The 23,726-nt window shown below is 31.1% G+C and overlaps 4 protein-coding genes across 10 annotated transcripts in view; 3 read left to right on the top strand and 1 right to left on the bottom strand.

Annotated features, from left to right (window-relative positions):
- Window positions 1–535: 535 nt before the first annotated feature.
- Window positions 536–6,336, top strand: LOC107993615 (hypoxia up-regulated protein 1). Of its 2 annotated transcripts, none has more exons than XM_017050128.2 (9): window positions 536–697; window positions 1,158–1,295; window positions 1,384–2,344; window positions 2,443–2,705; window positions 2,824–2,957; window positions 3,026–3,219; window positions 3,638–3,929; window positions 4,023–4,452; window positions 4,557–6,336. In XM_017050128.2, the coding sequence occupies exons 2-9, from the start codon at window positions 1,158–1,160 to the stop codon at window positions 4,956–4,958; spliced, it is 2,814 nt and encodes a 937-aa protein (XP_016905617.2). In that variant the 5' UTR covers window positions 536–697; the 3' UTR covers window positions 4,959–6,336. The 2 variants fall into 2 exon arrangements, with proteins under 2 accessions (XP_016905617.2, XP_016905615.2); XM_017050126.2 differs by having other exon boundaries at window positions 3,026–3,264.
- Window positions 6,337–6,460: 124 nt separating this feature from the next.
- Window positions 6,461–7,817, top strand: LOC107993610 (uncharacterized). Of its 4 annotated transcripts, none has more exons than XM_062080072.1 (6): window positions 6,461–6,541; window positions 6,765–6,840; window positions 6,925–7,127; window positions 7,209–7,332; window positions 7,407–7,608; window positions 7,678–7,817. In XM_062080072.1, exons 2-6 carry the CDS (start codon window positions 6,787–6,789, stop codon window positions 7,731–7,733), a joined length of 639 nt encoding a protein of 212 aa, XP_061936056.1. In that variant the 5' UTR covers window positions 6,461–6,541; window positions 6,765–6,786; the 3' UTR covers window positions 7,734–7,817. The 4 variants fall into 4 exon arrangements, with proteins under 4 accessions (XP_061936056.1, XP_061936054.1, XP_061936053.1 ...); XM_062080070.1 differs by having other exon boundaries at window positions 6,469–6,541; window positions 6,746–6,840; XM_062080069.1 differs by having other exon boundaries at window positions 6,469–6,611.
- LOC107993611 (N-alpha-acetyltransferase 38-B, NatC auxiliary subunit) lies at window positions 7,646–9,096 on the bottom strand. The gene is made up of 2 exons (XM_017050122.3): window positions 8,638–9,096; window positions 7,646–8,218 (listed from the first exon to the last, which is right to left on the bottom strand). The coding sequence occupies exons 1-2, from the start codon at window positions 8,695–8,697 to the stop codon at window positions 7,967–7,969; spliced, it is 312 nt and encodes a 103-aa protein (XP_016905611.1). The 5' UTR covers window positions 8,698–9,096; the 3' UTR covers window positions 7,646–7,966.
- Window positions 9,097–15,903: 6,807 nt separating this feature from the next.
- The window catches only part of LOC107993608 (unconventional myosin-IXb), a 75,366-nt gene continuing 67,543 nt past the window's right edge, over window positions 15,904–23,726 (top strand). Inside the window, exons 1-2 of one of the 3 annotated variants that reach the window (XM_062080058.1) lie at window positions 15,904–16,597; window positions 16,669–16,886. The gene's annotated coding sequence lies outside the window, so the exon portion shown is untranslated. Of the gene's footprint in view, window positions 16,598–16,668; window positions 16,887–19,414; window positions 20,250–23,726 lie in introns of those variants that run through there. The other 2 variants (XM_062080056.1, XM_062080057.1) reach the window with 2 other exon arrangements.

Here is a 23,726-nt window from a genome sequence, read left to right as displayed (position 1 = left end):
TACTATTATAAAGAGATAATTTGCTTAATAAAGTAACAATTTTTTTATAATAGTTTTATAAGATTTAAGATAAATAGAACTAAAATTTAAGATTTTTATTTTTAATAAATATTCACATATAAATATCACTTTTATTGCAAACACTAATATAATTAATAATGTATTTGTATGTAACAAATTTTGCATTTATTAATGTAATATTAAATGACTGAAAATTAAATATATTTTAATTGATTAAATAAATTGTAATTATATTTATTTATTAATTTCTTTTTGTTTATCATTCATTTCTATTTTTTTATTACTAAAAATTAAAATAAAATAAAAATAAAAGTGATTATTTAATATAGTAAATATATTTTAATTATTAGAATTAATAATCATAAAAAATAAAGCATTTTTTTGTAAAATTTTAATTTTTCGAAATTATCTATATTATAATAAAGTGGGGATGGAATGAAAGCGGTTTATTCGTTTTGATTTGCCAGCGCGGACCAATATGATTGTTTTCTTCCATCTTATTTTACCAATCCCGTCGTGCCACACAAACACATGCTTCTTATTCAGTTTGATGAAAAAGGTGTACGTTATTTTTCTTGCTTTAAACAAATTGGAACGTACGTGTACCTATGTCTAATGGTTTAAGAACAGTAGTTCTTTTGTCGTCAGACTAATATTTTTAAAAAAAGACGAAAAAGTGAGTAAAGTTCTTTAAGATTTTTTCTTAATTTCTAGTTACCATAACCAAATTTGACAGTTTTACAGAAGTTCTCGTGTAATTGAAATTTATCTTTCATATAATTATGTTTTACGAAGATTTATATATATTTTTCTTATAAATTGTTTCATAGATTTCTTTTTATTTATAATATTTGCAATAATTTCATATTTATTATATTTATTTCAAAATTTTTTTAGATACTGTACTATTCAACATTATAATTTGAATTTCTTTATAGAAAATTTTTTTTATTAAATGAATTTATGTTCTTTTGTTTAAAATTTTTTTAATTATAAAAATTTATTCTTTTACTATTATTTTTTTACTATTTAATATTTAAAAACATTTCATGAGTTAAGATATTTAATAAATATCTTCAAAAATTAAATTTAAATGTAATATAATAACATATATATTTTTATGTCTTAAATTATAGATGAAACCAAATGGAATAAATATGTCCATTATTTGGTTATTATTGATTACTATTGTAACTTTTATTGACCATAGCAATGGCATTGCTGTTATGAGTATTGATATAGGTAGTGAATCAATGAAAGTTGCTATTGTTTCAGTAAGTAAATTTCATTTTATTATTAAACTATTAATGTATTTTATTATTCATAAATTTTATTAATATTATTTATTAATAATTTATGTAGCCTGGTGTTCCTATGGAAATAGCTTTAAATAAAGAATCAAAGAGAAAAACACCAGTTACAATTGCATTTAGAAATGGAGAAAGAAGTTTTGGAGAAGATGCTCAAGTAGTGGGAATTAGATCACCACAAAATAGTTTTTCTTATATTCTAGATCTTTTAGGAAAATATATAGATAATCCTATAGTAGAACTTTATAAAAAAAGATTTCCATATTATGATATTATATCTGATGAAGAGCGTAAAACAATTACATTTAGACTAGATGAAAATACCACATATACTCCAGAAGAATTACTTGCACAAATTTTGCATAAAGGAAAAGAATTTGCAGAAAATTCAGCTGGTCAAAAGATAAGTGAAGCAGTAATAACTGTTCCAGGATTTTTCAATCAAATTGAAAGAACAGCTCTTATGCAAGCTGCAGATCTTGCAGGAATTAAAGTATTACAACTTATTAATGATTACACTGCAGTTGCATTAAATTATGGAATTTTTCGCAGTAAAGAAATAAATGATACTGCACATTATGTAATGTTCTATGATATGGGAGCTAGCAGTACAACTGCAACAATTGTCAGTTATCAAAATGTGAAAACAAAGGAAAAGGGATTTATTGAAACTAATCCACATGTTACCATTTTGGGTGTGGGTTATGATCGTACTTTGGGAGGATTAGAAGTGCAAATTAGATTGCAACATTATTTAGCAAAGGAATTTGATGCATTAAATAAAACAAAAAATTCTGTATTTAGCAATGTAAGAGCAATGGCAAAACTTTTTAAAGAAGCTGGTCGTGTTAAGAATGTCTTAAGTGCAAATACAGATCATTTTGCCCAAATTGAAGGATTAATAGATGAAGTTGATTTTAGATTACAAGTTACCAGAGAAAAATTAGAACAACTTTGTACTGATTTATTTGAGCGAGTAACAAATCCTATTAAAATTGCTTTAAAAACATCAGGTATATTGAAATAAATTAATAAATAAAACATCAGGTATATTGAAATGAATTAAATTAAAATATATTTATTATATCATAAATTAATGTAAATTTTATAGGTTTAACAATGGATGCTATATCTCAAGTTGTATTAGTGGGAGCTGCTACTAGAATGCCAAAGATACAAGAACATCTAAGTCAATATTTAACAATTGAGTTATCTAAAAACATTAATACAGATGAAGCAGCTGTATTAGGAGCAGTATATAAAGCTGCAGATCTTAGTAAAGGATTTAAAGTAAAAAAATTTATTACTAAAGATGCTGTATTGTTTCCCATTCATATTGTCTTTGATAGAACAGTTAATAATAGAATAAAACAAGTAAGATTTTATTTTTATATATTTTTATATGTATATTTTATATATTATTATTTTTTTTTTACTATTTTTTAAAATTTTTTATCAAAATTGAATATTATACAAAAAATGATATTTTTAGGTAAAAAAATCATTATTTAATAAAATGAATCCTTACCCACAAAAGAAAATTATTACATTTAATAAGTATACAGAAAATTTTCAATTTCATATTAATTATGCTGAATTAGACTATTTACCATTTAATGAAATAGCGTATGTATATTTAATAATTATTGTTTAAAATATATTTATGTTTATTTATTATAGTATCTTAATTTTAGTGCTATCGGTAATTTCAATCTATCTACAATAACTTTATCTGGTATTACTGAAGCTTTAGATAAACATCTTAAAGATGGAGCAGAAAGTAAAGGCATTAAAGCACACTTTGCTATGGATGAAAGTGGCATATTGAATTTGGTGAATGTAGAATTAGTATCGGAAAAATCAAGTTTAACTCCTGATGAAGAAGAGAGTACTTTTTCAATACTTGGTTCAACTATTAGTAAACTTTTTGCAGGTTTGCGTAGAATGCATTGCAAAAAATGCTACTATTTACTAATTTATAATTGCTATTAGTATTTATTTTATAATAATTGTTTTTTTTGTTAAATATATAAGAATTCAGGAATTTAGAACTTTAGTTAAACAAATGAATCATTAAAATAATTTTTTTTAAATATATAACCATTTTTTGCAAGCATTTGTAAAATATTTTAGATGACATAAAAGAAACATAAAGTATATTTTAAAAATAAATTTAAATTATCAGTTATAACTTTTTTTTTACAAAATTACGCAAAACAAATATAATTATATTTTATATAATTTTTTTATTAATTTTTTTGTAAATATAAATGAAATATTAAAATAAATATATTTAAAAAATGTAGGATTAGAAGACAAAGAAGGAAAATCAGAAGAATCATTAAAAGAAGATATAAAACCAGTTCATGAAGAATCAGAATATTCTGAATTACAAAAGGAGACAGAAGATAAAATGAAAAAGAAAAATGATAGTATGGTTACAGAGGATAATAAAATAGTAAATAAAACTGAAAAAATAGAAAAAGAAAAAGAAAAAAAGGCTACAATTGTAACAATTAAAGAACCTATTAAAGCTGATGAAATCAAATTAGGATCACAAATTCTTTCTGGAGATAAACTTGTTAAATCTCAAGCAAAGTGAGTATAAATAACTGTATGATAACTTTATATAAAATATGTTCTACATATTTTCTATTAACCATTAACTTAAATATCATATAATCATTTTAGATTGCATCGTTTAGATGTATATGATTTCGAAAAAACAAAACGTGAAACAGCTTTGAATAATTTAGAAACATTTATAATTGATGCTCAACAAAAATTAGAATCCGAAGAATATGCTACTGTTGCTACATCTCAAGAAGCAGAAAGCATATTGAAAGCATGTTCTGAAATTTCTGAATGGCTATATGAAGATGGATTCAGTGTAACTGCTGAAATATACGAAGAAAAATTATCATATCTTCAGAAACTTACTAATGATGTATATGAACGTGTTTATGAACACAGAGAGCGCCCAGAAGCATTAAAAGGCATGACATCTATGTTAAATGCAAGCACAACGTTTTTAAATAATATGCGCAATTTGAGTTTATCTAGCGAAATTTTTACTCAAATTGAAATAGAAACATTAGAAAAAGTAATTAATGAAACTCAGGTAAATTATTTTATTATAGTTTAATAATAAAATATTTATAAATAATTATTATATTGTTATATACATATGTATATATATATATATATGTATGATTATTTTTATAGGAATATTACAATACAATTATTAAATCTTTTACTGAGACAGCTTTATATGAACCTGTGAAATATAAAGTTCGTGATATTGTAAATAAAATGGCATTACTTGATAGGGAAGTGAATTATCTTATTAATAAAGCAAAAATATGGAGACCAAAACAAGAATCTACTACAAATCATACAGAGAGTATAAATGAAACTGCAACAAATTCAAAGGAAGGGCCAGAATCAGATTCTAAGACAGAATCTCAGACAGAAAACCTTCAAAATGAAAATCCTGAAAGTGCAGAAGTACAAAATGAAAAGTCATTAAATTCAGAAAAATCAACAGAATCAATGGACTCATCAAAAAATAATGAACCTAAAATTGTTCATAAAAGTACTCAAGAAGAAATACATCAAGAACTTTAAAAAAAGATTTATCTAAAAGTGTGTGATTTTTATTATTGACCGGTAGTATCTCGGTTATTTATATAATAAGTTAAACAATTTGTTATGCTATAGAACAGATTTATGAATGCATTTAGAAATCTAAATTAAATTCAAAAAATTGTGTCATTTTGGCTAGATGAATTATTTTGCAAATCTGAATATTATGTTATTTTATTTAATTTTATATATTTGTATAAAATTAATAAGAAATATTTAATTCATTTTTCATACAAAAAAATAAGAGTATTATTTCATGTTTTGCATACAAAAAAATAAAAAAAAACCGACCATCATATAAAAAAAATAATTTTTTAAGTGCCAAGTAGTAAATTTGAATAATAATAGTTTTAAACAATTATTATAAAATACATTTATTAAATGAATAAATTATCAGAATGAAGTCATTATTTAACAAATAATATATATACATTATATTATTTGGTCGGATTTATCTACTATGAATATAATATTTAATTGTGATACTTTTCATATTTTATTCTTAGATATGCTCTAATATGTTTAACTTAACTGATTTTCTATATTTACATCAAGCATTATAATTACATATGCATATATATGAACCAATTTTTCTAAAAAAACAGTGGCTATTTTTATTTTTTTTTTTTAAAGTTTCACAATTATTATTTTTTACATTCCTAATTAATTAACCCTAGCCTAACTTTATAGCATTTTATATACATATGATACATGCACGCACCTCACTGCATTTATAATATAATTTTTTATAATTACGTATTTAATTATATAATCAAATATATGTAATTTGATATGTCATGAATTATATTAAGTGAGGTAAATCCATATCTGATAATGTTATTTGTTTAAAAAAAAATGCATTTTTTATACATTTAATATGCAATTTGCATTTTATATGCAAAATAATTTTTTTCTCTTAAAAATTTCTCTAAATTGATTAAATGCAAATCTAATTTATATAAATCTAATTTATATAAATTATTGTTTTGGGTGAATAAAACAATGTGTAGGATATCATTGAACAAAAGAATAAAAAAAATTGATGTTATTTTATTAGCACATTTTATATTGAATTTAATAACTGTAAGAAAATATAAATATGCAAAGTCTTCCTGCAATTATATGCAATGTCAAATAAGATAATTTATAATTATTTATTTATTTTTACATAATATGAAAATAATTATTATTGATATATAACTTATTTTTTTTATTTTTATTCTTTAATATATTAAAAAAATTTCGATATTTTAAATTTTGTGAAATTTAAAATTAAACATTATATTATATATGTAAATGTAATAAACTTACATTATTTAATATTTATAACAATTAAAATAAAAAATTCTGAAATATTTTATTCAATATTATTATTACTAATATATTTTGAAAAGGGAAATAAAAATTTATTATTAATTTTTAGATATGATCATAGAAATATAAACTAATAATCTAAAAGGATCATATTATAGTTTAAAATTTGATTTCGCGTTGTCTCGCTAGATCGTTCCACAGTCGCGAGAAAATAGTACAAAAAAGTTCACGAGTAAATACAAGTTGTTTTGGTATATTAACTTCTTCATTCCTTAATGAATTTTGATATATAAAAATAAAATATTTTACAATATTGAATATGTAAATCAAAAATTAATTTTCTGTGATTTATTAATCGCTCTTTGACTTGTGTTGTTAAAAATAATTATGAAACATGCAACTTAACCCCGTTTTTAATGATTTTATTTAAAAAAATGAATAATTTCGATTTTTAGCTTCCAAAATTTTTTCTAGGGACGTTTATTTATTAAAAATCATGTCGTTACGTCAATTTTGTCAATTATTATTGAAAAGAGTTGGACCTATTCTGGTAACATTCTGAATGTTATTTAATAAATAATTTTGGAAATTTTTTTATATTTTATCTTTTTTAATACTTTTTTCTATTGTTTAGTATGCTACAAGTTCTACATATATAAATCAGCCAGAAACTAACAAACCAACAGCAGATGATAAATTACAATTTGAACCAATTGATATAAAAAAATTAACTCCTGAATATATGATTCAACAATCAACCATAGATGCTGTTAACAGTGCAACGCAATCATTAACTGTTGCATATACAGCAATAATGAAAGCAAGTAATGAATATAAGTATGTCTCATAAAAATTGAAGAACTATTTAATAGATTTATGATAATAAATTTATCATGTCATCAAAATTATATTTTTTAGGGCATTATTAAATGAATTAATTTCTCTTTCAAGAGAAACTTTAGAGTTAAATGTTAATGATACACATTGGGATATGATAGTTGAACTAAGATCAAAAGTACAAAGTAAAAAAGAAATCTTAACTGTAAGAAGAAATAAAATAAATTTATATTAGTTTTATTAGATCTATTAAAAAATATGTTTAATATATTTTTGTAGAAGTTAACAGGATATATTGAATATGTACACAAAATGGCAGTAGCTGTTTCAGAAATAAGTTATTTGTCTGGAATGGATAATTTATCTTTTACTCTTACTCAAAGAATAGATGATGCACTAAGAAACATAAAGAAAGAAATTAACCATATTATGGTACTTGAACAAGAATATTGTAATGTGCAAAAAGAATGCATTAAAAATTGTAAGTATAATGGAATTAATGGTAATAGATAAGTTAATTCATTTTAATTTTATTTTATTTTTTTTATAGCTAATAAAACAGATACCAAGTCTGCAGATAAAGTAAAAATTAATAAATTAACTTAATGTAGTAAAATATTTTTTGTTTATAATTTAAAATTTATGTTTAAGATTTTATACAATAAACAGAAATAATATGTTAAAAATAAATTACTTATACATTTCATTTTTTTGAAATTTAGTTCATATTATTATGTATATAAATTTTAAAAAATACAGAAATAAAATTATATAATTCAAAAAGAAAATGAAAAATAATAACTTCTATAGTTAATTTCAAGCAAAACAAACACAATTGCTCAAGCATCAAGATGTATTGTTACAATATGTCTACCAGGTATCATTACTAAACCAAGAGTTCTTGCTTCTGTATGGTCCTCTGATAGAAATTCTGAACATGATCCTAAAATCACATTGGCATCACGATCAGTACATAAGAATGCACCTATTAAAACACGGCCATCTGTCATTTTTATTCTTAAATTTCGATTTAGCCATCCACGCAATTTCTGCTTTGCTGGAGATTCCTCTGTATTAACCGTATTTACAGCCTATTACAATTACATAAGTAAACTTATGCTAATCTAAAATACTCTGTTATAATTCAAATTATATATTTGTATAAATATATTTTTATATAAATATTTTATAAATATTGACCTCTTAACTATATTTTTATTATATTATGATTTATTTTTTATTTATATCAAACAATATTGTATATAAATTATATATAAATAATATATAAATTATAATGAAATTTCTTGAATTAAAAAATATAATGAAATTATAAAAATGTAAAATCAAATTATTGAAATAAAAATTCAAACATAGTTAAAAGGTTAAATATTTTTCTTGAAGACGCACTTAACCTCTTACATAAAGTGTATTTTCGAATAATATTATGAAAATATTTTTAATAAGAATAATACTAAAATATTATATAAAATACATAGTGTTATAAAATTACCTCTCCATTTTCATGAATATAATCATCTTTTATATTGGACACGTTGTGTCCTTCTTTCATGTCTGCTGTGTTGATGTTTAAATATCGTTTTAAATAAAAAAAATATTAATTTAATTTATCACTATATGCACTTTATGAAATTGTTCTTAATTTTTCTTAAAATATATATTTTTGTAAATTTCATAAAAATATATTTACAATTTAAATCAATCTGAAGATAATTTTTTCGCAATGTAAACAGTTCACTTTAAATTAATACCACAGACGAAAAGTAGAATAGATTTCTTATGTAATGTTTTTTCTTATGACAGAAATTAAGGAGTCATTTATAATTTTTTGTCGTCTTTACTTTATATGTATAAAATTTTATATATTATAAATAAAACCAAACTTCAATTGATATAATTTTTAGCATCTGAGTACTTATGTATAAACTATACAAATATATTACATATACATATATATATATGATATTTATACTAATATATATTTTTATATGTAAAATATTTATAATACTTTTGTATATATTTTTATAATTTTATATATATTTTTATTTTGTTTTTTTCTTTTTCTAAGAAATTCTTTTTTTCTAATTTAATATTTTTATAAATTTTTTTTGAAATATTTATACATAGATTTGCATACAGATTCATTTATGACATATATTTTTCAAACAAATATTTTTAAATATTATAAAATTGCAGCTACGTTTCTTCTTTTTCTTATTATTAATGAAATATATTAAATAGTATTAATAAAAAATGTAATATTATAATGGCATAATCTTACAGATGGATTTTAAAACTTCAATTTATTAATAGAAATATTGAATGTACAAAGAATATTATAGACAAAGAAAATAATATGTGATAGATATAGAATAAAAATTAGAATAGTGTTATTTGTAAAATGCTACAGATGAAATTAAGTTTTTTTTAAAGAATTTAAATTTATTAATTATATAAAATTTATTATTATTATATGATTTATGTATTTATTATTATATGACTTTTTAAAAATTTAATGATTTATGTATTATGTTATATTCTAATATATATATAAATCAATTCATCAAAATTCTTATATAATAATTGGCAAATGATTTAAATATATAATTTTTTGATATATTCATTTTTTCTTTCTTATGTTTTTTTATTTTTTCTTTAACTTTCATTTATTTTTTTATTTTTTTTTCTTATTCATTTTTTAGCTTCTATTTTATGCAGTTTTTGGAGATATTGATCATTTAATTATTGAAGTGAATAATGAAAGTTTTTAATTTTATGTTATTTTGTTTTAAATAAAGTAATAATAAGATAAGATTATTTTTGATAAAGATATTATCGTTAGACTATATTAATTTTCAAGGTATGATTTATTTTAATTTTAGTATTAAGATTTAGAGTAAGATATTTTAAAATCTTATTGTTAGATAACATTGGATAATGGATACAAATTTTTTTATTTATTTTTAATTTTCATTTTAATTTATTTTCTTAGTTTGTCTTAAATTCTTATATTATATTTTATTATTTTTCAATTTATTTTATTTATTTCTTTATATATTTTATATATCTATTTTGATTTCGTTTATTTTAGATTATATTCTTTTCTGATTTAATCAATTTTTATTTTAAATTTTAAATTTTTAAATAATTTGAAACAAAAAATTTAATTTTATGTTTCAGTTTTTCAAATTTGAATTATTTTTATGTTAAATTAATTATAATAATTTATTCTTATTATATTTTTAATTGGAATATTTTTATAAAATGCATTTCAATATACAATAAATAGATTAAGATAAACTTTTTGTATGTTGTAAAATACAGAAATTTATAATTAAAGTACAATATATAATATTTCAATTTTCGCGCGATTGAAATGAATAGAAAACTCCATCGTTCTATCCAATCAGATAGTTGCTAAGATCTAACAACGAGACAAATCAATCATACTGTCATTAGTTTACAGTTGAAAATTGTAACGATAGGTAACATCTTATTTCATTTTATAGATAGAGATACATAATTATATAAAATTTTTATTAATAGAATATCGATATATTACAATTATTAAATTTAATTATATATTAATAAATTTAATTTGTTCTAATAATATGTATTTGTTTAATCATTATCGAAATTAAATATCTGCAACATATTATTGTTTCATTAGAACTTCGAAAGTAACATTCGAGTTTGATAGTTTTTGTACACATTATGACAATTAAAAAATAATCTGACGATTTTTATGCAAATAAGTATAAGATTTTATTTATTTTAATAGAAACATGGTTATTATATTTTTTATTTATAAACAGATAGAAGTTAAATCATTCACACATAATCAATTCATATATGTATATTTTTCCTAAATCTATCCATAAGTTTAATTCATATATTATTTCTGTATTTATTTTTATTTTATTTTATTTTATAGGATCTCTATTTTATAGAGTTGAAAATATTTTTTATAATTCAACATTTTTTTCAAATTGATGATTTATATTCGTGTCACATTTCACATGTTTTGACTTGTTATATTTAAATGAGTGTGTGTAGATAAATTGAACATATTCTTTTTTCCATTTTGTAATTCGATATATTGAAATCATTATATAAGATAACATTCGATTATTGAAAAATCATGATATTTTATTTTGCTTCAGACTAGACTAATATTTATTTTTTTATATTTTTATTTTATTAATAAACTTTTGTTTGATCATTTATTTAATATTATTTTAGCTGATAATTTTTTAAATAATAATTTTCTTTTTTGTTTATTTATTTATTTGACTATTAGAATTGTCATTAATTTACGTTACGAGCTTCTAAAATGAGAAATTAAATTAGATTATTGTTTTATTTTAATTTATTTATATTTATATATTTATCTTGAAGATTTAATTTTTTGTTTAATGCAAATAGTTAATTTTATGAAATTACATATAAGCGGAAAAAAGGATTTTCAATATATATGCTACGATCACAGTTTATGTTTTATAAAGAAAGGATAAAATAATTTGAAAAATAGAAAGTAAAGCTGATTGGCTGAATGGCTGTTAGTCATTTTCGATGGTTATTTATCATTTTTTCAATTTCATAGTCATCGTCACAAAGTAGATTTGAAACGAACGTTGTGCTTGAAATAGACAATAAACATTATAATCATTATCGATCATGTGCATTTAATTTCTTAGCAATTTTTTTTATTTGTAATTAGTAAATCTCAATTGCATTAATATTGCAACAATAAATTACTAATTTAATTTGAATTAATGTTGGTGGTAAAATGTTGATGCTGCAATATTGTATTAAAATATAAAAAAATATTGTAATTATTTTTAATTATTTTGATTACGAATTAGTTTATTCTTTACGTTATTTTTTTAAAGAAATAATATGAATTAGCCAGGATTATTCATTTAGAAATTATATTAACATTCTCGTTTTAATTCTTAAAATTATGAAATATATAAGTGTTGTTTACTTTATACTTTTTAAATAATTTAATTTTATGTTAGATATGATAACATAATAAATATAAAAAACTTTTTTGAACTTTTTTGAGGTTGATATTTTAAAACATGTATTATAAAGTTTTATAGAATGTCATATCTATTCTGTTTTATATCTATGATATATTTGTAATTATAAGATAATTATAAGATTCTAAGATAAGGTAGAGTAAAAGTTGAGGATCAACACCATGTTTTGAATAGTTTTGCAGAGATGGTGCTAACAGTTAATTCTGTCTTTATCCTTTTTCTACTATTTCTCCTTGTTTATGTTAGTTTATCTATAATGTTCTAGAGATGGCGCTGATTTCCTAATTTTTATCTTATTTCTGAATAATTTTTATCCTATTTAGTCTCTTTGTTTATGCGTGATCACAAAGTATGAGATATCAATTGAATACATTTTCATCATTTTTCTTTCAAAATTGTAATATATTTTAATTTTTAATGCAAAAAATATAGATATTACATTTTCGATTTTAATATAAATATTAACATAAATATTAATATATTTCTATTTCGACGACGATTTCATAAAACATTGTATATATGAATTTCTTTATGAATGATATTCTTCGGCGATAAGATTTAAACAAATAATTATATATAATTTTATATTGAAATTCAGTTTTAATTTCAATCATTGCAATTTTATTCTTAATAGCGAACCATAAATATAACTATATTCTATTAAACGAATTTAATTTTTTATTTAATATGTTTTTATTTAATTAATATTGATGCATATCCATTCGTGTACGTATTTAAGTAATAAAAGTTAAATTTTTATTATATGTACATCAAAATCGAGTAAGTATCTATGTTTAATTTTATAATCATCATTTAATATCAAATTTACTTGTTTAATGTAATTTTGTTTTATTAAGGATTACTACTCTCTATGTTATTCGGAAACACCGTCTATGGCATTTTCATTTAAATGCTTGAGCAGGTTATGTTGCGTCGCTTTAACGAATGGTTAAACGCCCTCTTGATTTTCGTAGTCGGATGAAATGTACGAAGTGTTGAAACAATTTGTAGATAATTCCATCGTTAATTTACAGATATAGAAGTGAGTATAGAATTTTTATATCGGAATTATTTCATAATCCTTTGATAATATTCACGAATTGAAATTTATGTAGAAATATGATAGTTTCTTAAGTCAAATAAAAAATATTTTCCATTAATTTTTTTAGCGAGAATAATCATTTCATATCAACAACGATCTTTAACATTGAAATCACGTTGAAACGTGTCGTATAATATTTCATTAAACGAATATAATAATTTTCTTGATTTATTTTTGAAAAGAAAAGAAAAAAAAAGAGACAAAATTGTCATATGTCAAAGTTTTCAAAATATTCAGATTGTTCGATAGCGATTTCGTTCGACAAATTCTTTTTATGTGTAAATATTTATTTCGCGAGTTTTATGTGCCACGTGTTCGTCGAATGGAAATGACCCGTGGTATAAAGTTACAGGGGAAAAAAATGGCGATGGTCCAACTGCTCTCGCCGGTCCAGATTTTAATCTTCACTTGGGGAACGAGAAAAAGCAAGAATGTCGTAATCTTGATTCAAACATCTGTGAGAAGAGACCACGAGAAGGGACTTAGGAATTTTTTCAATATTGAGAGAATCTAACTTTTCACAGACTTCTCTTCTTGTATTGAAGAAATAATTGTTTGTTTAATTATCTGGATTTGTTCTTGCACGATATACAAATTATTTTCTCAATATTTTTAGTTATTTAATTCGTAGAAATTTTATTATATTTTATCTTTGATTATTTAGATAAAATCTCATTTCGTATTATTTATTATGATAAAAAACAAGTGAGTATAATTTCGAATGAGCATTGAAAATCTCAATTAAACTACTCGTAAGCAAAACTTAAATGTTATGTCTGTTATTTTCAGAGAATTAACTTCAATGACTGCTGATCCTCTGGTAGAATTAATTAAACTGAAAATTAACTTGATTTATTGGGAAATGAGGAGGGGAAGGAGATTATTAATTAGCATCAGCACGTGCAATTAAACTTTGATTAATAAGGTGCCATAGGGATTTGCTCTGAATATTAAACGTTTATCAATACGATCATAAAATTAGGAATCATACCGATTACTCACTTAACAAGATTTTAAATTTTTCATGAAACTTATATTCGATATTTCGAATATTTTTTTTATATCAAATCGATAGAGTTCTTTCCCTTTCTTTGATTCTTTGATCGAGTGTGATTCCCAAAAACATCTAAATCAATATCGATAGAAAAAAAATAGAAGCAAGGAAGTGGCCATTCATCGAGTTTCCTTTAATAATGAAAATTAAATTGAAATTAATTTCATTTTCGAATGCCAATAATTCGGAGGAGAATAGGGAGGACGAGGCCAATGGAAATTATCGTAGCTGCTTTTATCGAGGTCCATTGTTACCTAAATATAGCTGTAGCTATTTTGAAACCGCGTTGCAGAGTCGGGGCGTAACGCTGATTTCGTTCATTACTGGGTCCGGGGTGGCTTTGGGCTGTCTTTCATGCGGTTCCAATGATAATTCAATTATGCCCGCCATTTACACGCATCGCCCGGAATGGATCGCGAGAGAATGAATATCGTATACTCGGCTCTGGTAACATCGAACTCCAGAAACCCACCACACGTGCTATACCTACTCTAATGGATAACGAATGCGTGTCTCGTAAAAATTTGCTTCGAGGATCGTTTAAGTCGATCCACCGACTAGATTTATATAACGGGTGTTCGCTGAACATAGTTAAAAACGTTTTTCATGAACTTTGTTACATCGTTCTTTAAACAGGATTGTAAGAAATTCATAGATCATAGAGAAAAAAATTAAAAAAATTTTATTTTCATAATCGCGAGTTTGGAATTTCGTGTCTTAAGACGAACGTTCTTTGAACGTTACTGAATTGGAATGTTACACGGATAAGTTCTTTCATTCGCAATGTTTCTTTTTATCGAGGAAAGGGAGGGATCTTGAGGAATCTTAAGAAAAATGAAAAATGATAATTGATGATTGTTACTTAATTAATATAAGATACTAAAGTCTATCGACGAAGTGGCTCATCGAAATCGGAAAAGAAATTTCGCATATCGTCAAATTTCGAGATGATTGTACGGAGAAATTGCGCGTTGTCAACAGGCGAAACTCGATGGTAAATTAGAAAGTGGCGAGGCGCAATCGTGTCCCCTAAGGCAGGGCGTCGGATAGGCGGTCCCAAACACAAAGTTAAACGGTCTCCCGACACCTTGTTGGTCGTCCTCTTTTACTCAGACACACAGTCCCTTTTCGAACGTAATTATTCTTACCAAGCGGAGAGATGTATCGACGAGGTAAACGATTAATTACTTTTCCCCCTTTTTCCCCTCTAATTACCGTTTTTTTTTTTACCACTACTTCACACATGGTTATACGATATTTTCACGTACACCAGACGTACTCTGATGATTATTTTCACGATTTCGAATCTTTCTCTTCGCCCTTTTCATCCGTATACGATATTACGTATCCGGTAATCGGTCGGTGGATTTATCGAATCTCAAGGTAAACGGTTCACGGGCGAAACTCTATTTGACGAATGAAGGCAATTAATAATCGGCGGCAGCGTGTGATCTTATGGGATTCGCATCGTTAACGCTATTTGTTACGCGTTGCAATGTTGTAACGCGAAGGGTAGGCGGTCACTCGAGCAGGCGGGGGGAGGGAAGAGGGGTAGAAGAGAAAGCGTCGCGTGGATTTTTCCCGTGGAGCGATCGAGAGATCGGCGTGGATAGTCGCGATGATCGATCGTGGCCGGTGAATCGAGCGAAACTCGTTTAACTTGTCAATCCTGTGTGTACCCGTTTCCCTTAACCCGTGACCGTGCGTATTTATCGTCGGATTAATGTCCGGAGTGTTGGACATCCCGAGAAAGATGAATTTCTGCTCTCTGATTTTTACCATTCGCGTTAAGATTCTCTTCTTCCATGTCCTCTCTCTCTCTCTCTCCTCGCTCTCTCTCTTTTTTTATTTTCCTCTCCACGAAGAATTTCGTTTATCTGATGGAGGTAATGTTACGACGTCCGTACATCGATGAATCGTGTACCGTGTTCACCGTTCGCTTCTTCTAACCGGTGTTAGCGTAATTTTCGCGCTCGCGTCGAGGTATTACAGGTAAGCAGGCTTACGATCGCGTCACGCCGATCTTCTCATTTTCTTTTCTTCTTTTTTTATTCTATCAGAGGGACGACGAGTAATCGCGATTCTCTGAGAATCGCGCACGCAAGCGCGATCACAGAACAACACGCTTGAGCAGATTTAAAAGAAAATTCTGTCACGAGTCTGTCTTTCCCCCGTTCGTGCTCCTTTCGTCATCTTTTTTTGGATATCTACACTTCCAAGGTGATGGATCGAAGGGATGAGAAAACACATAGTAAGTAAGGAACAATGTAACAATTAAATGCCATAGCAGAGAAAACAATTATATATATATATATATTATAGATGTGAGCCTGTCGGCTATTTTCTTCCGTTTCGGCTGGTGTCGCGTGGGGGTTAATTGGCAGTCGGAGAAAAGGTTTCATTAGAGAGAGCCGTGATGCATCGTCGCGCGACAGAAGCGAGGCGAACGCGACGATACGCGTTGCCTATGGGCATCCAAGTCGAAGAGGAAGAATACGGGGGAGCTGAGACAGGGAGCGCATGGAAGGCAAAAAGGCATGGTACGAGAGGGAGGAGAAAGATCGAGGGGACAAGATTAAACGTGGGACAAAGACGGAAATTGAGGCGTAAGGCTTGCCCGGTAGCGATGGATTCGATTCGTCCCGAGGATGTAGAATCACGAGTTCAAACGCCCCTTTCCAACTTATATCGTACAAAGAAGGGCGTACACTGTATTCCATAAAATTTATCGGTGCGAGACCATTGATCCAGCTGCAATGGAGGGAAGAAACAACTATTCTTGCATGATTATTTACCAATATTATCGATTCGACGAGTTAGCTGCGAAGTTATTTGGATCTACAGATTTATTTCTTTTACAATTTTTACGATTTATTGAACGAAATACTCGAACGAGTTGTAAAATTCCAGCAACGGGACATTATCGTTAATATCGTCGCCGCGCAAGAAAGTTGCTACGCGACGTACTTTTCTTTTCTTTCCAAGCACCTGTTCATGTACAATTTTTCACGTATGAAAAAAATCGAACGGATCTAAAGAGGGGGGGAAGAAGAAACAGTGTAACGAGATTTAACGCGTTTCTCCGTTCCAGTCGCGTGACTCAGCCATCTTCTTTCTCTTGGAAAATCCGTAGCGCGGAGCAAGAGATCCGATCGTGAAGGGCGTAGGTTTGCGCCTTGCCTCCTACGAATTTCTCGAATTCATTAAGATTATTAAGTCCTCTTGGGGGCCTGTTGGGCGTTGGAACTCGAGTAGGAGGCAAGGTGGATCGCGAACAGAAAAGGGACAGGGAGGAGAGGGAGCAGGAAGAGACAAGAGGTTCGGAGTACGATCGCGTCTGCGGGTAGACAAAAGAGGAAAGGAGAGAGAATCGGAATGGAAGTGGAAGGAGTACGCGGTGACTGGCAGCCTCTGGCTCCGATGTCTCGTTTACCATAATACAAGGCCTTCGGTGAGGGGCACGCGGACTGGAGGATGCACAGGGACCCTCCTCGAAACGGTAGCAATGTATCAGAGGACCGTGAAAACCCCGTCGTGGACGGCCGCGGATCCCGTCCACTCAAAGGACTGCGCTGCGAACGCACGTGATATCCTGTCGTCGCTTCTGTCTCCTCTATCGGTGTGCCGCGGACTGTTACGAAGTCGTACCTGTTGTGCTTTTACACGACGTGGAAAGAACGATCGCGAGAATCTGCTGGAAATTGTGCATGGATGTAGGATACGATGGAGGATAGACAGGTAGGAGGAACCGGGATGGATGTGGAGGATTTGGCGAGGCGGGGAAGAAGCGTATCGTTAAAGAGGTTGGACGATTTATTGGCTTGTCTTTGATCGAAGGTCATTAAGGCAATCGTTTAGTCGGATTCAATGCGTGGAGAAAGTACGGAAATTTTCGGACTCGATTTAATTTTTCTATTGTGCATGTGAATTTGAGTCGAGGCGACGATGGAAGAATTCGATAAACGCGATGGATGAGACGATACGCGGTTCGCATGGAAGAGTCGGAAAAGAGCGAGGGAGAGGAGCAAGGTCGTCGACGAGCGTATCTGCAAATTAAGCGAGTGCGCGCCGCTTGCCAACTGCTCCTTCCCAGACGTCGAAAAGTCGAGGAAATCTTGGAATATCTCGTTCGTTACACGCGATTCTACCCTTCGGTCTCTCGTCCACCGAGTGTCCCGGATGCTTTCGCGCTTAACAATTACACGGGAATGCGACTCGTGGCCGAACTTTCTTACCAGTTCTTTCGACGAGCCTCTACTCTTCGTTCCTTTGAAATCTTAAGAACTTAATCTGACCGATATCGATATCGACATGATTTTTCGTTGTACAAACTTCGCAATGGCGCAAACACGCGAGGAGGAAAATAAAAAGGATGAAGAGGAAGGAGATAAAGAAGAGGAGAATACGGTTTGGATACGCGGGCCCTCGGTTTGACGGACCTCCTCCTCCCTTTCCACCAGAAGAAGGACGCTCTCCTCGAGGATCTCACTCCTTCCTCCCTCTTCTTCCTCCCTCTCTCTTTCCTCTTCCTCCTACTCCGTCTACTTCTCTTTCGGCCGCTCTGCTCGCCGTCCCTTACCATTTCGAGGCCGCTGTCTTCGTTTCTCTTCGCTCGACCGCGCGATCCGCACACGCCACTTCTTCTTCAGTGGCCGCTGGTACCACTCTCGGCTAGATCGCGCCAAGCACACCTCCTCTCGTGTTTCCTTCTTCTTCTTCTTCTTACCCACCACCACAACAACAACAACCATCACCACCCAGCGGCATCGCCGCGACCCAGCATCATCGTTTCACCACCGCTCGCCGCCGGTCAACGCCAAGTCCACCTCCTTTCCTATTCTTCTTCCAATTCGATCGAGTGAACGCGCACGCGGTTTGTGCCGCGACTCCCTTCCGGAACTCACGCGGGATTCTCCTGTCGAATCGAAGATTCCGAAGATTCGTGTCGTTGTGAAGAGTTGTGAAATTTATATCGAAAAAAAGTGTGGGAGGATGATTACGTGTTCGAGGATGACTCGAAGATTCTTCGTGTTCCGAATCGAATCGATAGTGGATTAGCGTCTACGTATCTACGAGGCTGTCGAAGTTCGAAAGCGTGGCTAGCTAATCTAGAAAGATGGAGAAATTGGTGGAACGAGTGATAGGAAAGTGGAGTGATTCGAGATGACAGCAGCGCTCCTGTCGTCTTCGTTCGCACGTGGTTACCTTGACGTGCACCTGACGGCGAGAACCGTCAGGGAGCCAGCAACTCGAGGAGGCACGTGGATCCAGTTCATTAACGCGCGCATCCGACTTTTCCACCGAGGAAACGCATTTTATCCTCGCACCGATCTATTTAAACTTATCCGAAGGAGGCACCCGCTCGAGAGTATGATCTCTCGTGAATCGATATTTTTTTTTGAAGGATTAGTTGAAAATAACAAATATATCGGTGTTGGAGAGGATTAGCACGTGGTCGTAGGGGAGGTTTGCTTCCTGTTCTTTTTTTTTTTTTTTTCAAAGAAGGCCGCGTCGCGATCGGACCTAGAGAGAACACGTGTTAAGTTAATGCAATTTCTTTCGCGACTGCCACCATCTTCGATTTGTCACAGGTGCTTTTCTCACTCGCCGACGCCGTGATGGATTAACGGAACCGGTGAAAAAGGGTAAGGAAGGAGGTCTTACGAGAAAGGAGGCTCTCGCGCGATCTTCCACGCTTTGTTTTAACGAACAATGGGGGAGAACGATTAAACCAGGGTTTAAACTTCGAATAGCTCGAGATTCGCCAGTGTTTATTTTTTTATTTGTAACGTGAAAGAAGAATCGGGAATTGGATGTTCGAAGGTATCGGTGATTTCGACGCCGGCAAGCGAGGTGATCCTCGGGAACGAGTGGCGTCTCGTTGAGGCGAACGCTCAAATAGGGTGAGTTTTGTTACAATTTTTTATATTAGGCATATCATTAGAGAAAATTTATTTTTATTCCGACGATGCGGAAATTTCACAATTTTTCACGTTGGAATTTTTATCGTTTCTTCGAATTTATTTTACGCGTCTCTATGCGCGAAATTCGCAGGAAAGGAGTGCAAGGAGTTAGAAAGGTAAAGATGGTTTTCTTTTCGAAAAGGGAGGCGAGGATTGCTCGGCGCGCTCCTTCGATTTGCATTGAACACAACTGTTTAACGATTTGATCGGTACTTTAATTCGAGAATTATACGTTTAATCGTAGATAGTATTCGATGTATAGGCGTACCACGGTGTCTTCGGGCTCGAGTAAATATTCATTAGGTAGCCGCGTATCGCCGCCTTTCGACCGATCTTCCATTTGCATATCACAATCAACGTCATATCATTGTTGACACTGAGTCTCTGGCCTGCTCCGTGAGGATCGGTCTACCGCGCGAATCCCGTTCTCCATTCCGTCCTTCCTCTTCCTCCCCTCGGCCCAACCGTATGTAGGAGTATCCTTTAAATACTTACGAACGTATCTCGTCTCGAGATATAAGCGTCTTAAGCGAGAAAGAAAAAAGGAAAAAGAAGAGAGAGAGAGAGAAAAAATCCTCCAGACACGGCAGATTTTCATCGGATAATTAATTTTCCGATTCTTCTTCCTCGCCGATGAAGAATTAACGATCCGATCTCATCCGATGTGGAAAATTATACTCGATCGGCCCAATTTGATCCTAGCTCACGCACAATTTGCACAACGCATCAACGGATCGTCTCGCATCGTCCCCCTTCTCGAATCTAATAACTCGAAACTCGAAATCGCATTGTTATGCCGCCGGTGGCTTCTTGTTCTCGCGTTTAACGACTCATCGATCGACCTCGCATCCCAAATTTCTCCCGCCCGACTTTCTAAACGAATTAATCTTCCCGACAAGTTTAGCATTTTCAATCGCGTCGCCCCTGTCTACCGATCCCTTTTCGAGTCCCCACCCCATTCGAAAATTTCTATTATACTAGGGCAAATTGAATTATTCCCGGTGTACTTCCCTCTCGTTCGGGGAATTAACGTTAATTTCGAATTTGTAAAACAATCTGGAACGTTATTATCGTTTGTTGACACACGCTTCAACACGTATATATTTGCCGACAGAAATAACGACAAATGGAGGGGGGAAATCGACGCGAGGCGCGGTCTAATTAATAGACGATAACGGAAATTACTGCTTGTCAATAATCGAGGCGGGACGTCGAAAAGCCGGAATAATTATTCTGCTCCGCCGCGCACTCCACCTTTTCCTCCTGGCGCACGTTCATCGAACTCCTAAACAAAGATCCGCAATGTATATATATATATATATAGACGAAACGGAATCGCGCGCGCCTTCTTCAACGGTCGAGGACTTACCTTTCGAGCTCTTAACGTGTTCCAACTTTTTTCCTCCACCCTCGGCTCTCCCCTCTTTTTTCCTCGGTCGATTAAGCGATCAATCAGAGAGCAACGGATCGCGATCAATTAGCCGACGTCGAGTACCTTCTTCGCGTGGCTCTCCTCGAGTATCGTGGAATAAGGTTCGATTAATTATCGCTGGATTTTCCTTCTTTCCGACTCGTGAAAGAGCTGGAAAAAGAGGAAGGCAGAGAGAGAGAGAGAGAGAGAGAGATGAAGAAGGATGGGCAGAGGAAATCGACAGTTTCTCGAGAAACGAGAGAAATATTCGAGACCACCACCGCGCCTTCTCGATTTCCAGTTCATTTGAATCCCTTCCGTGTCGCTGCGTTTTTCCATCCTCGATATCTACCCAAACTCTCCCCCCTCTCTCCCTTATTCTTTCTTATACTCGCCTCTCTTACTTCCCCCTCTATATTCGATCGAATTCCGTCGCGATCGACGGCGTAACGACGCTGCGTAGGAGGAAATTAAAGGGCATCGAAGGGATAAAGTCGAAACGTGACGTTATTGGTTTACGAGAAATGTAAGTGGAAATCGAGCCACCCCCGCGAAGGGGTGGTTTCTTGTTCCGTCGAGGATATTGGCTGTCCTCGACACCCCGACCTCTCGGCGGGTTTCTCGCTAAGAAGAATTCTCCATCTTTCTTTTTCTTCGTTCTACGATATCAGACGATTGTGTTCTAGTTTCATAATCTCCCTCACCCCTCTTAAGGTCCTCGAGATTCTAGGACACGAGTTGTTCGAAGTATTTTCGCGTCCACTTTGGTCACAGAGTCACGCGCAGTTTTTAATTGGCCATTGTCGTTTCGTTATTTCGTTTCACTTCAACGGAGGATTCCTCTATTTTTCTGTTCCGTTGATGAAAGGGCAACGTGACTCGCAGCTCCTCCTGGGGAGTAACAATCCTATCCCCGGCCGGGTAATTCAACGCCACGGTTTCTAAGAACGGTTTCGGTATCGTGAGATTCCTTAAGTGGTTCAGGCTGTGCGCAAGTTTAATCTTCCCGTCCGTCTCTGATTAATTCGAGGATAGGAAACATCTCGTAAAAAAACCATGTTAGCGTTTATCGGGTTGTTCAGCCTCGGAAACCTGGCTATACGGTCCCGAAGAAGGAGTTAATGCACGATAAAGAAAAAGAAAAAGAAGAAAACACGATCGATGATATTAGATAATTGAATGAATATAACTTAAAAATCTTCAACGTTTTAAATATTTTCGTATATACATTATATATCGTCATCACGGCTTCGTTAATAACATCGAGTAAAAAATCAATTATTTCCAAAGATATTTCACGTATTTGATCAAAAATTCCATCGAATAGGGGGCGCGAATCGATGCCACGAAAATTAATCCTCGTTAACACGCGTCCGTTTCGCGTAAAGTTTTCATCTCGTTCACGCGTCCCATTACACCGTGTTATTGATTAACGAGCCGCGTCCATCAATGAGAAGGGGACGATCGGGCCGTAATCGTCCCGTCCGCAATTTACCACCTATCTTTACGTATCATCTCGGTTACACTCGCCAAGGCTAAACGTAGTCTCCAAGTAGTACGAAACTAGATACCCGGCGGCGTTTCGCGGGAGGAGAAAGGAGGCGTTTAAGAAAAGATAAGACCCCATGACCGTGAAACCCGGTACAGATTGCCGGTGAACGGTCACGAAACGTCCACCTCCTCCTCCTTCTCCCCCTCTTGGTTGTCAAGAAGGGGGAAACGAATCGATGCAACGGAAGAGGAGAGGACGAGAGTACTACCGTGACTGCCACTACTACTATCTTTAATAGAATCGTGTAATTCGTCGATTGGCGCAAAAACGAGCCGATACCGGCGCGGGGGCAAAAACTTGCGCAACGACCGTACTCTTCCTCTTCGTTACGTGTTCCACGTGAGTTTCCTACCCTCCCTTTCCTCCGTTTTTCTCCCGGGATTCGCGACCGTCGGAGTTCACCGCGAGTTCTAACGATATTTATGTAGTCGACGATTAATCGCGGAGAGAATTA

The sequence above is a fragment of the Apis cerana genome, linkage group LG10, assembly GCF_029169275.1.
Source record: "Apis cerana isolate GH-2021 linkage group LG10, AcerK_1.0, whole genome shotgun sequence".
Classification (NCBI taxonomy): Eukaryota; Metazoa; Arthropoda; class Insecta; order Hymenoptera; family Apidae; genus Apis; species Apis cerana.
The sequence above is the reverse complement of the archived record's forward strand: the minus strand, read 5'-3'. Positions and strand labels throughout refer to the sequence as shown.

Coding starts and splice junctions, on each gene's coding strand:
- LOC107993615 (XM_017050126.2), top strand. CDS start 1,158: ATGAAACCAAATGGAATAAATATGTCCATTATTTGGTTATTATTGATT. Junction 1,296..1,383: donor TGAAAGTTGCTATTGTTTCA/GTAAGTAAATTT, acceptor TAATTTATGTAG/CCTGGTGTTCCTATGGAAAT. Junction 3,265..3,637: donor TATTAGTAAACTTTTTGCAG/GTTTGCGTAGAA, acceptor TAAAAAATGTAG/GATTAGAAGACAAAGAAGGA.
- LOC107993610 (XM_062080069.1), top strand. Junction 7,128..7,208: donor AAAGCAAGTAATGAATATAA/GTATGTCTCATA, acceptor TATATTTTTTAG/GGCATTATTAAATGAATTAA. Junction 7,333..7,406: donor GTAAAAAAGAAATCTTAACT/GTAAGAAGAAAT, acceptor ATATTTTTGTAG/AAGTTAACAGGATATATTGA.
- LOC107993611 (XM_017050122.3), bottom strand. CDS start 8,697: ATGAAAGAAGGACACAACGTGTCCAATATAAAAGATGATTATATTCAT. Junction 8,219..8,637: donor ATATTCATGAAAATGGAGAG/GTAATTTTATAA, acceptor TAATTGTAATAG/GCTGTAAATACGGTTAATAC.